The following is a 13,807-nucleotide window of genomic DNA, read 5'->3' on the forward strand; positions in this document are numbered from 1 at the left end:
GGTGTAAATACTTACGTTTGGGAGTAAAAGCCAGGAAACGGCTCCATGTAAATCTTTTAAAAAAGCTTATAACTAGAGCCTGAATGAGAATGAAGAGGCATCGAATTCCCATCATTGTTCTTCTTTTCAAAAATTACTTATATCTCATCAATATTTTGCACACTTCTTCTCAATTTATTTCTTTAAGTGTTCGGGTGTAAAAATTTGCACCTACACTTTGGCGCCGTATGTGAGAATTTGATACAAAAAATCTATTTTTCTACTGCTTACATGCAACTCTAATCCAGAATAGTAAAAGGATCAGACACCGCACAGCCGCAACAACTAAAGACCATGCAAAAAATACGTGAAGAGATGCAAGTACAACTTGACGTCCTTTGACAAGCCAACGAAGTCAGTACTGAACGGATCAACGCACTGAGACAAGCTCAGGAAGCCAACATGGTGATGAAAAGAATCCTTGCTCATTTGAATGACACTCGGATGAAATTTCTAAGAAGAAACTTGGGTAACTGATGTTCCAAAGAAACAAAATTGCATTATTGCCATCGAAGACTTCGACCCGCTAATACAAAGACTTGGAGTCAAGAAGAAGACTTGGAGTCAAGTTCTTACTCAAAAAACCAAGACTTTGAATGAAGTTCATATATGCCAGAATACAATAGTTAATATGGTCCAAGTCCTGATGACAATCCTTTCATTTGAATGACACTGGGATGAAATTTCTAAGAAACTTGGCCTTAACTTAACAAATGATCCAAAGAAACAAAATTACATTATTGCCATCGAAGACTCTGACACTGACCTTGACCAATGATTTAAAAATGAGTGTTATGAGGTCATGGATGAGTTACAATAACCAATATATATATAATGAATAGCGAATATTAAGATGAGATTCTCAACATTTGCCATTAAAATTAAATAATATAATTCAAGCGGAATTACACAACACATGGAAAATTAATTAAACAACTCATGGAAAACTAGTCATAGAATGTTAACAACATAGAATAACTCAATAATATAAATTAAGAAAGAAAAACAACCACTTACATTTTCTCGAAAAAAGGAAAAAGAAAAATAAAATAATAATAATAAAATTAGTATAAAAGAATTGATCTTAATAAAAATATTAGGCAGTGTTCTGTAATTATGTCTTCCCTACTTGTAAATATTAATAGTCTTAGTATAATTCTAAAATCTAACTCATATCTAACATTGCTCTAAAGAATGTAAAAGCTCATCTCCATGAAGAGAAAATCTTTTTATGCCCGTTATACGATGCAAGAGCACATTCAATCATTTATTATTGAGCGTGTAATACATTACACACTCTTCGCTCATGGCACAAAGAAGTTTTTCAGATATATTGTAGCACTCTACCCCTAGACCTGCCACAGTTCCAACAAGCGAAACATAGTCATCTTTCATGGGTAACTTGGGTAACTGATGATCCAAAGAAACAAATAAATAAATAAATAAATAAGACGATGAAGAAGACTTGAGTCAAGTTCTTACCCAAAAAAACAAAAGGCTTGGAATGAAGTTAATTCATATATGCCAGTATACAATAGTTAATGGGTCCACCCCAGCTCTATCTTAAAACCACCACCTGTTACAATACTTCTTCACTTCGTCTTCCCTTGTTGCCTAAATATGAGGTTTCCTCTATTCCCATGGTTTTTCTTGATCACCACACACTCAATCTTTATCACTCCAATATACACCCAATGTTTAGACCATCACAAAACTTTGTTGCTCCAGTTAAAGAATAGCCTCATATTCAACTCTTCACATTCAACCAAGCTGGTGCTCTGGAACCATAATTTGGATTGTTGCGAGTGGAGTGGTGTAAAGTGCGACAATATGGGTCGTGTTGTTGGTCTCGACTTGAGAAATGAATCAATCTCTGGCGGAATCAACAACTCAAGTAGCCTTTTCAATCTCAAGTCTCTTCAAAGTCTGAATCTTGCTTATAACAACTTAAGCGCTTGTCAAATTTCATCTGGGTTTGAGAAGCTAACTACGTTGGTGTCTCTGGATTTGTCAGATGCACAATTGACAGGACAATTTCCTATTGGGATTTCGCGTTTGACAAGGTTGGTCTCTCTGAATTTCTCTTGGAACTACTTAGAAGTTGGCAACTCAAATCTAAAATTGCTCGTTCAGAATCTCACGGAGCTCACAGAACTCCGTCTTGATGGTGTAAATATATCGTCCAAGGGAGAGGAATGGTGCCAAGCCATATCTTCTTCACTCCCTAATCTGCGAGTCTTGAGCTTGTCTTTCTGTGATCTCTCAGGTCCTCTTTGTTCTTCCCTTGAGAATCTCCGATCCCTTTCGGTGATCAATCTGAGTCATAACAATTTGTCCGCCCCAGTTCCAAATTTCTTTGCAAACTTCACCAATTTGACAGAATTATTTCTCTGGGATTCTAATTTGCAGGGAACATTTCCAGAAAACATCTTCCATGTGCCAACTCTACGTGACCTTGACATATCAGGCAATGAATTACTTCGGGTTTCTTTTCCAGAATATTTCCACAATGGATCTCTCCAGACCTTGATTCTTAGCGAAACAAATTGTTCTGGGATATTACCAAATTCTATTGGTAATCTTCAGATGTTGTCCACGATAGATGTTCGGAATTGCAGCTTAAGTGGAGCAATCCCAAGTTCAATGGCAAACCTTACTCAACTTGTTTATTTGGATTTGTCATACAATATGTTTATTGGTCCAACCCCATCATTTTCGAAGAACCTCGCCCACATATACTTATCCCATAATCTTTTAACGGGTACATTTCCTTTCACCCACTTTGAAGGCCTATTGAATCTTGTTCTGCTTGATTTAAGTCATAATTCGCTCATTGGAAGCATTCCATCATCTCTATTAGAACTCCCATCTCTGATACAAATTGATCTTTCATTTAACAAATTTGATGGTCAAGTTGATGAATTTTCTAATGCTTCCTCCTCTCTACTAGAGTTCATTGATCTGAGTAGTAACAATTTACAAGGGTCGATTCCCATGTCTTTCTTTGAGCTCGGAAGGCTTACTGATCTTGCGATCAATTCCAACAACTTTAGTGGCCCAATACAACTGGAAAAGTCATTTAGGCCTAACCTTCTTCTTTTCCTTGACCTTTCAGACAACCAAATTGAAGGGAAAATACCGAACTGGATTTGGGAAGTTGGGAATGGAAGTCTCTCTTACTTGAATCTCTCTCACAATCACTTGGTTGATTTGCAAGAACCATATGTTTTACACCCCAACCTTGCTATCCTTGACCTACACTCTAACCTGCTCTCTGGAAAAATCCCAATACAAGGAGAATCAGCTCAATACATTGACTTCTCAAGTAATAATTTCAGCTCCTCTATCCCTCCTACTGTTGGTAGTCTTCTCACCTATGCAGCTTTCTTCTCTCTTTCAAATAATAGCATCATTGGAAGCATTCCTCCATCAGTATGCAATATGAGAGACCTTCACGTTCTAGATTTGTCTAACAATCGTTTGAGTGGCACAGTACCATCATGTTTGATCCAAAGGAGTACTAGTACTCTTGGAGTACTGAATCTGCGAAATAACAGACTTAGTGGAAATGTTTTGACTGTATTTCCAAACTATTGTAATCTACAAACTCTGGATCTCAGTGGCAATCGTTTGGAAGGGCAGATTCCAAAATCATTGTCAAATTGTAGAAGGTTGGAGGTTTTAAACCTTGGCAATAACATGGTAAGTGATAGATTTCCGTGCTTTTTGGAGAACATATCTAGCCTACATGTTTTAGTTTTGCGCTCTAATAGGTTCCAAGGTGACATTAATTGCCAAGGGGAAAATAATCAAAGCTGGTGGAATCTTCAGATCATGGACCTAGCTTCAAACAACTTTGGCGGCACTCTATCGTCAGGCTTCTTCTCAAATTGGAAGGCAATGATGATTGACAATGATAATGCACAACCAAAGTTTAATAATCTGGGTTATCTCTACTTTTCTGAATATACTGCTGGATACTACTATTCAGATCGAGTGAATGTCATCTACAAAGGGATAGAGGTGGAGCTGGTGAAAGTTTTAACTATTTTTACCTCCATTGATTTGTCAAGCAATAGATTTGAAGGGAAAATACCAGATACTGTTGGGAATCTCAAATCGCTTGTTCTTCTCAACTTATCGCACAATGACCTTGAAGACTCAATTCCAACATCGTTAGGAAATTTGAAGAAGCTCGAATCACTTGATCTTTCACTGAACAAGTTGACCGGGATGATCCCAACACAACTTGCAAGTCTTACATTTCTTTCGGTTTTGAATGTGTCATACAATCTTTTGGTTGGAAGAATTCCGACGGGCTCTCAGTTTCAGACATTCTCAGAAGCATCATTTCTAGGGAATCCAGGACTATGCAGCTTCCCTTTGAACACGAGTTGCAATGATACTAGAGTTGCACCAAATTTCGAAGATGGGCATTCAACCTCGGAGTCGGAGGTCTACCTAAGTGCAGCATTGGGATTTATTGTGGGCTTAGGAATTATCATCTGGCCACTTGTGTTCTGTAGAAGATGGAGACGATGGTACTACAAACATGTGGATCGAGTGTTTCTAAGAAGAATAATACAGAGAAGAGTGTACAGAAATTCAATTCGACAGCTTTAGTTGGTGAAGAGAAGTGAATAAAGTGAAGTGCTTGTGATAAAGTTCAAGTCTTGGCTTGAGTCATTCCAGTGGATGGAGAGTAAGATCAACTATCAATGCATGTGGTAAGCTTTCAATTCATTGTTTAATAGCATAAAGGTATTTAATTGTTGTTGTTTTCATATAGATATATATTGCACTATCTAATAATTGCCGAGATATTTGAGATGTTAATCCTATTACATATAGTTTATTTTCAGATTTGTTGCAATTTGTTTCATATAATCCCTAAAATGCACTCTTGCTTTATAATAGCCTTATAGGGTTTGAAGTTTGAACTGCTTGCAGGGCTGTTCAATTCAATGGGAGTAGGAATTTCTTTTTCTTTCTTTCTTTCCTTTTTTGGTGGTTGTTTAGGTAAAGCATCAAACACTTATTAATCTGAATTCACAAGGTAGCTATAAAAGGAAAAAGGAAAAGGAATCAAAGATATGAAAATGAAATGTTGATGATCTGAAATCATTTTGAAGCGTGAATTCTCTACCGATATGACGCGAAGTTGTATGGTAGGTGACTCACATAGGTGGTTATATGGTAAAAACCTATGCTTCTAAATTTTAATTGTAGATTTTCTTCTTTAATCTCTTGCCATATGGGTTGGGTTATTCATAATTTCTTTTCAAATGAATGCAGTTAAGGGGAAAAAAAGTGATATTGAAAAAGGCAATATAAACCTATTAAGATATATGGAATATCATTATCTAATTTTTTACTTACCCAAAAAAATATAATAATAAATAAAAAATTACACTCACACCCCCTGAGTTTTGTTTTATTGACAGTGAAATGAAAGTTAACATTTTCTTGAACAATGACCACCCCTTAGGTTTGATAAAGTTAACATATATACCTCTTTGATCACATGGTGAATTGAATTGACATTGCTATCTTTTGACTTGATAATTGACTTATTTGGACCATGAAATTACATTTTTAATCTCTACCACTTATTTTATTGGACCAAACTACCCTTTACTATGTTGCTGGGTTCATTTCTCACAAGCACTTTGTAATATATACAATATACTGTAATGATTGTCTTTAAATATGTCTTTAAATATAAAGTCTATTCGACGGAAATTGCAACTTCAGCACATAGGTAGGAGAAATTGAGGTAAAAAGAATGGACAAATTGGTTCTAAAATTAATAGACAAAACTATTAACTGTTACTTTTCCCATTGAAAAACAACTACTGATAGCGATTTGGTGTTGTTCGCGCAAGCTCGCGTGCTCAATTATATTTTTCAAAATTTTAGAATGAAAGGTAGAAATACTTTTAATGGGCAGGAATTGGGTACTTGAAATTATAATGGGCTGGACTGAAATATGGAATGGCCTTGGGTTTTGATTTTAAAGTGAATAAAATTTTGGATTATCTTGGGCTTGATTAAAGATGACTAAATAGTCAACTGGGCTAATCTAATATTTCATGGACTCAAAGGACATTTCAATCTTGGAGACAGAGGTCTACCTAAGTGCAGCATTGGGATTTATCGTGGGGTTAGGAATCATCATCTGGCCATTTGTGTTCTGTAGAAGATGGAGACAATGGTACTACAAACATGTGGATCAAGTTTTTCTGAGAAGAATAATAGAGAGACGAGCTTACAGAAATCCAATTCGAATGCTTGGTGGGTGAAGAGAAGTGTATAAACTTGAATTCTTAGCTTGAGTCATTCCAATTGAGAGTAAAATCAATGATCAAAGCATATGGTAAGCTTGCAATTAATTGTGTAATAATAGTAAGCTATTTAGTTGAAGTTGTTTTAATATATTTTATTTTGACATTTGTTTTAGTTTGTTTGATATAATCCCTGAATCGTACTGTTGCTTTAAAGGGTTTGAACTACATGCAGGGATGTTCAGTTTATTAGGGGTAGTAAATAGAAATATGAAAATGAAATGCTGTTGATCTAAAAATTATCTTCTGTGCATATGTGGTAAGAATTTTTTATTTTTCGTCCACACCGGGTTTGAGCCCCTCCCCTCTTCTTTGAGAATAGATAGGTTATACCATTGGGCTAGATACCCGTTAGTGAGGTAAAAACTTATTCTCCTAAATTGTGATCATAAATTTTCTTCTTGTTATATTGGTTAAACCATAATTTCCTTTCAAATTGAAGCCATTGAGAAAATATATATATATATATATATATATATATATATATATATATATATATATGGGCTAACTATGGACAAAATATTGTGAGCTTGGACTTGATTGTCCAGTGGGGTTGGGGTTAGTGCCTTAGGTAGATTTTGGACTGCCAGACTTATACTCTTTGCACCTATTAATCTAAATTCTAACCCTTCTTACCTTGGTAATGGAACTCTCATTTTCAATTTCATTGTCATTCTTAAATGTAAGGGTAAATTACATTGACACCCTAGCCATAATGATAGTTTTATACAAGTTAGGTCTATTTTTGAAGAGTAACAGTCTCTCAGGTTTGGTAAACTTAACTATGACCAACTCTATAACCTGACCATAATACCCTTTAACTTATGATTTGACCTATTTAAATCATAAAATTATAATTTTGACTTCCATCTCTACAAATGCACCTCACCCAATTTCACTCTCTATGGATAACTATATATATAAACATTGATTATAAATATGAACAATCCTAAATTAATATGATTTGGCTCCAAACGAATCGACAGTGCTTCAACTCCGAGAAAGAATAAGAAAGAAAGGGACCTATAACATTAAAAAAATAAATAAATAAATAAAAATGGATATCCTGAAACAAGAATTGCAAAAAAAGCGACAGAGAGTAGCCCAAGACGTCTGCAGAAAAATTTCTTCAAGCGCTCCAAGATTGAACAAAGGCAACCCCAAAGGCTTCATGAAGAAGAGAAGCCCGAATCAGAGGTAAAATTCCACCAAAACCAAAACTCATTTCTCAATTCCTCATTAAACTCTTGCTCCAACAACGAAACCTCCAAATCCAAGAACAAATTGGCCAATGCTTCATTTTTCAAAGCCCTAACCAATGAACAGAAGATGACAAACTCAACCTCCTAAAACACCATCACCAGATGTATATTTCGAATCTCCACTATTCGATGTTCTTCTACCAATTTTTCAGACCAGTTTGTCTCCAATTTGGTTAGCGTCGATGTGTCTGGGATTCAATCGCTTGTGGAGTCCTTGTTCTTCCTCTCTTGCCTCGATATCTCCAGCAAGACCCTCCATTCCTTACCGCATCATACTACCTCGTCCGCCATCACTGCCACCATCATTGGACCACATTGTCCACCATCACCATAACGCCAAATGGGGGGTCTGATTAGGTGGTGTTAGTTTGACTTTAGGGTTTTGAGTTAGAAATTAGTCATTGTTGATGGTGGTAAGAGGTTGAAAGGTGGTAGCAATTGGGTGAGGTGGTGGGAGGTTGGGTTGAGATAACATACCACCGCGATCTATTAGGGTTTTGGGTTAGAAATTGGTTGTTGTTGTTGTTGATGGTGGTAAGAACTTGAAAGATGGCAGCAATGGGGTGGGGTGGGATAACATACCATCGCGATATATATATATATATATAACCCTTGGTCTATCTTCTTCTCCAATACTCTCTCATAACCCTTAATCCATCTCTCTCTCTCTCTCTCTATATATATATATATATGAGTTTTGGGGAAGAAGATGGATTAAGAGTTTTATATATTACCCTTAGTCCATCCTCTTCCCCAATACTCTTTCATAACTTAATCCATCTATACATATAGGAGTTTTGGGGAAGAAGATGGGCAAAAATCCTCTCCATGGCACCTCTCATCGGAGAGAGTCCATTGAGGATTCAATGGCTGTGATCTAGCCCCTTGTTCAAATTGTGCCACATCATCACTTATTTATCGTCAACTCAACACAGAAATAAAAATATTTATTGAGCTACATTAATTTTTACCACAAGCACAAATACCATATACAAATATACTTATACAATACAATTTACAATACAAAAAAATTATACAATACATCTGCCTCCCATCTCTTTCTTCCTTTGTTGCTCTTCTAAACTTCACTTTGCAAAATTAAAGACAAAAAACGAGATCTCAAACCTCTCACACACAGAGGGCCAACCATAACGGATGTAGAGATAGAGTTCATCGTGGATTCAAAGGAGCACAACCTCCTACGATTCGGTGGTGTGTGTGTTTCGCGGCACCAAGGCCAAGACCAATATCTATCTCAACCTTCCTCCTCTCCTGGAATTCACTTGATCTCGCCGAAAACATCGTCGGTGTCGGAAACATCGATCTTGCATCATCTGTTTCCAATTTTGGGATTTCATTCATCTTCTTTTTTTCTTTTTCAAATAAAAAAATTATGAAATAGATAATATATATAATTAGGGAGAAAATCTAGAGAGAGAAAACTATATTTATAGAAATATATATTTATGTAAATAGATAAACAATTTCTCTTTTTTGCAATTGAGAAATAAATGATTTCAGATATTGGTTATTATTGGTCATCAATGTTGATTTCTGTTAACAAAATTAGTGGGTTTTTTTTTTTTTTTGGTATCGATAAATATATTTATACATATAGTCATATATATTACGTTTCTAATGGTAATAAATTTGATTTAAGGAACAAATTTGATAACTTATTTCATTAAAGCAAAAACCAAACAAAATTAAATTTCATATATTTTAGAAACATATTTGACTAATATGTCTTACAACATATTTGTATATAATATATGATTTTATGTTAACATACATTACAGCTTTTATTTAAGATGTTTAATGCAAGTAAACACTTGATAGAACCACTAATGGAACACATCTTTTACAGTAATACATTCAATTCTTTGTACAACATTTGTCTTAATTTAATTCTTAAATTAAAGTGCACATCCACATACATGTTTTGGAAAAAATGAGTTTATATAAGCGTAGTTGAAAAAATGAGTTGTTAAATATATCTATTAGTGGAGTGGAACCTTCATGAAGTAACCAATTCAAAACACCCCATGTACACTTGATTGAGTAAATACATGTATTACGACCAATTTAAATCAAAGGAAGTTGAAGGGACCGTAAAAGGAATCATTAAATACGTATCACAATGTTTGACTAATATGTGTAACAAGATAATTGTATATAATATAAGACTTCTTTCTTAACATTCATCACAACTTTTATTTATGAATTTGAAGGGAAGTGGACGAAATCATTAAATACCCATGATAATATTTGACTAATATGCGTTACAACATAATTGTATATAATATATGAATTATTTGTTAACAAGCATCACAACTTTTATTTACGAAGTTGAAGGGAAGTAGATGAAATCATTAAATACCCATCAGAATGTTTTACTAATATGTGTTACAATATAATTGTATATAAAATATGGATTCTTTGTTAACATGCATCACATCTTTTTTTTACAAAGTTGAAAGTAAGTGTTAAATGCCCATCAGAATTTTTTACTAACATGTGTTACAATATAATTGTATATAATATATGAATTGTTTCTTAACATGCATCACAATTTTTTTTTTTACAAATTTGAAGGGAAGTGGACAAAATTATTAAATACCCATCAGAATATTTTACTAATACGTGTTACAATATAATTTTATATAAAATATGAATTATTTCTTAACATGTATCACATCTTTTTTTTTTTTTTTTTAACGAAGTTGAAGGTAAGTGTTAAATACCCATCAGAATGTTTAACTAATATATATTACAACATAATTGTATATAAAATATGAATTCTTTCTTAACATGCATCACATATTTTTTTTACGAAATTGAAAGTAAGTGTTAAATACCCATCAGAATGTTTTACTAATATGTACTACAATATAATTGTATATAAAATATGGATTCTTTGTTAACATGCATCACATTTTTTTTTTTTTTTTTTACAAAGTTGAAGGTAAGTGTTAAATACCCATCAGATGTTTTACTAATATGTGTTGTAACATAATTGTATATAATATATGAATTGTTTCTTAACATACACCACAACTTTTTTTTTACAAAATTGAAGGGAAGTGGACGAAATCATTAAATACCCATCAAAATATTTTACTAATATGTGTTACAACATAATTGTATATAAAATATAAATATTTTCTTAACATGCATCACATCTTTTTTTTTTTTTACGAAGTTGAAGGTAAGTGTTAAATACCCATCAGAATGTTTGACTAATATGTGTTACAACATAACCGTATATATATGAATTCTTTGTTAACATGTATCACAATATTTCATTTACACAACAATATCTGAATGAATAAAATTATTGCCAAGCCAAATAAAATCAGGCTTGCAGGAAAGAAAAAAAAAAAAAAACAAAACTTTTACGATCGACAAATATACAGATATCTCCACTTGAAAACATATTATCTCTCAATTCAATTAACTGATTTTTTAAACAGCACTCACTATTTTGTTGGGTCTTAATTTATTGAATAATAATTAATTAAGGGGTTCTTTCACATACAAAATATAAAACAAAATTATTAATATATCACAAATTGAATTACTAAAATCAGATGTAAAAATGAATTATAAATTACTGCAACAGATTAGTCATTAACTATAATACTCTAAAAATGTCATGTCAAATTTATTTAACATAAAACAATTATTATGACACTTACAACAAATAAATAAAAACCACCATGTGGCGCGATGATGAACAATTATAACAGATAAACAATATTATAAAATAGTTATTATAAAGACTTATAACAGATAAATAAAATGACAGACTCTACAAATTTAACATACCGAAATTATGAAAATGCTGAATAACTAACAAAATTACAAATATTTCTAAATAAAAAATGAACAAATAAATAAAACCATAGACTTTGCAAATTTAACATACCCAAATTATGAAAATGCAAAAAAAAACTAACAAAATTACAAATATTTCTAAATCAGAAATGAACACTTATAACTGATAAATAAAATTATAAACTCTGCAAATTTAACATACCAAAATTATAAAAATGCAGAAAAACAAACAAAATTACAAATATTGTATGGTGGACTACTTCTACGGAATGTATGGTAGCCTTCTGCTTCTCACCAGAATGTATGTATATTTTCTTCTTCTTACTGGAATGTATGGTTCTAAACGTCGTATCCAGCTATGCATCCCAATGCATATACGCTCCCTAACCTTCGATTCTGAAACTCAAGCTCATATCGAGGTACCATAACAATATATTTAAAATCCATTCTAAATCCTAGTAGTGCCGCTCAACCAGTCGTTGCCATGACACTACAACCAATAGGACTTAACTTTTAGTTAATCCAATTCTTAATCTAGAGTAGGTAGGTTTTGGTATTTTGAAACCAAACCATCCCTAGTATACCACCGTCCCATACCGGTGTATACTATCCAAATATCCAGCAGTTGATAATATCAACAATTACAGTAAACATCAACCAAATCCATATCTCCATCACTGATACTAACAAGCATATTGTAGGCATCAATAAACAGAATCAACTATATACATAAACATGTTTAGTTGTATATCCAACAATGATACTAACAGTCATAATGTGAGCATCAAGAAATACAGTCTCCATATATATATACAAACCTACTTAGTTTAGGTTGTTTCATTAAATATGATATACTGATATAATTATTTCAAATTATCATTCAACATTTAACAGTTGATATTACATACATTTAGAGTAAACATCAACAAAGTCCATTCCCCCAACAGTTGATACTAACAATATTAATGCAAGCATCAAGACAGAATCACAGTATGTATATATACATGCTTAGTTTAGATTGTTTTACCAAAATCTCATTAGTGTTAAATTTAACACTTAAGTCCATTCAACACTAACACATCCCACCCATGTATAATTCAAATACATGATCATGGTACACAGTTAAACATGCTACAATTATATTATCCGTCTCAAAAGATTACTAATGCAGAGAGTTAAACTTTACTAGTTTTCCAAATCTAAACACAGTGTAATTATCTGATTAATTCCTTTACTGTCCAAGCAATTCCAGGTAATTAGATTATTAACACTACATCTGGAACCTTAATTCAACCATATGCTTCAACTAGACCTCCCACATCCAGTCCTAAACACATCTGAAAACTCCAGAAAACATCAATGCATGCAAAAACTAGCAGAAAACGAAAAAAAGAAAAGAAAACTGGAGCAAGAGCCTGCCCCAAACAAGTGTGGAGCCGGCTCTTTTGCCCTTGGAGCCAGCTCCCACACCCTTGGGAGCCGCCTCCCATCAAAGGGAGCCGGCTCTCTATAAGGGAGAGCCGACTCTCCCCTTCTCTGCCTCGTCTCTTCGCCTTCTGTCTCCGTTTTACACCTCTGCCACCTCACGCCATGACTTCCAGCGGCTGCAACCCAATCCCAGTACACTCCCAATCCATGCTTAAGTCCAATTAATTACATACATAGCTTTAAATAGGGATTTATGCAAGCAAACATTATGTTTTTAATAGTTTTACAAAGCATAAAACATACTGACAAGTTTCAGTTTAAGCACGAACAGAGAATGTTTTTAATTGATTCAATTGATCCTAAAACTGTTTAAGAATGCAAAGAACACGAAGCCTCAGGGAGAGAGTAAGGATAGAACTTGCCTTTGAGACTTTTGTTCAAAAGCTCTAAGCCGTCTTCGAAGGTTCCTGGCAATTCCTACTGAAAAATTCCTCTGTTCCTCCTCTGCCTCCACAGACGTATACAGGTTTATTTTTCTTTTCCTAAAACCCTAAATAGAGGTAACCTATATATTTATAGAGTTGTACCAAACCCTAAATTAATTCCAAGCCCCAAGCTGAATCCTAATCGGCCCAAAGATACTTAATTAAAAACCTACGTCGGCTACAAACGTGGCATCTAAAAATAAAACTAATTAAATAAAATTAAATTAAGACAATTAACAATTAAATAAAAATAATTAAACTATTATATTCAATTAAATTAATTCAAATAACACAACTAAATTAAGCTGTTTAAACAAAAATAAAGAATTAACTACAACAATTAAATAAAACATGTCATAATTCAAGTAATAAAATTTAAACACGTCACACAATTTAAACAAGTAATAAATAT

General features: G+C 33.4%; 1 protein-coding gene across 1 annotated transcript; it reads left to right on the top strand.

Annotated features, from left to right (window-relative positions):
- Positions 1 to 1,869: 1,869 nt before the first annotated feature.
- Positions 1,870 to 4,662, top strand: LOC132296177 (receptor-like protein 7). Its single transcript, XM_059794399.1, has one exon. It carries the CDS (start codon positions 1,870 to 1,872, stop codon positions 4,660 to 4,662), a length of 2,793 nt encoding a protein of 930 aa, XP_059650382.1.
- Positions 4,663 to 13,807: the final 9,145 nt, after the last annotated feature.

This window comes from Cornus florida, unplaced genomic scaffold (genome assembly GCF_030987335.1).
Source record: "Cornus florida cultivar Cherokee Brave unplaced genomic scaffold, ASM3098733v1 CherokeeBrave_3.0.0_Hap2_Chr02, whole genome shotgun sequence".
NCBI lineage: Eukaryota > Viridiplantae > Streptophyta > Magnoliopsida > Cornales > Cornaceae > Cornus > Cornus florida.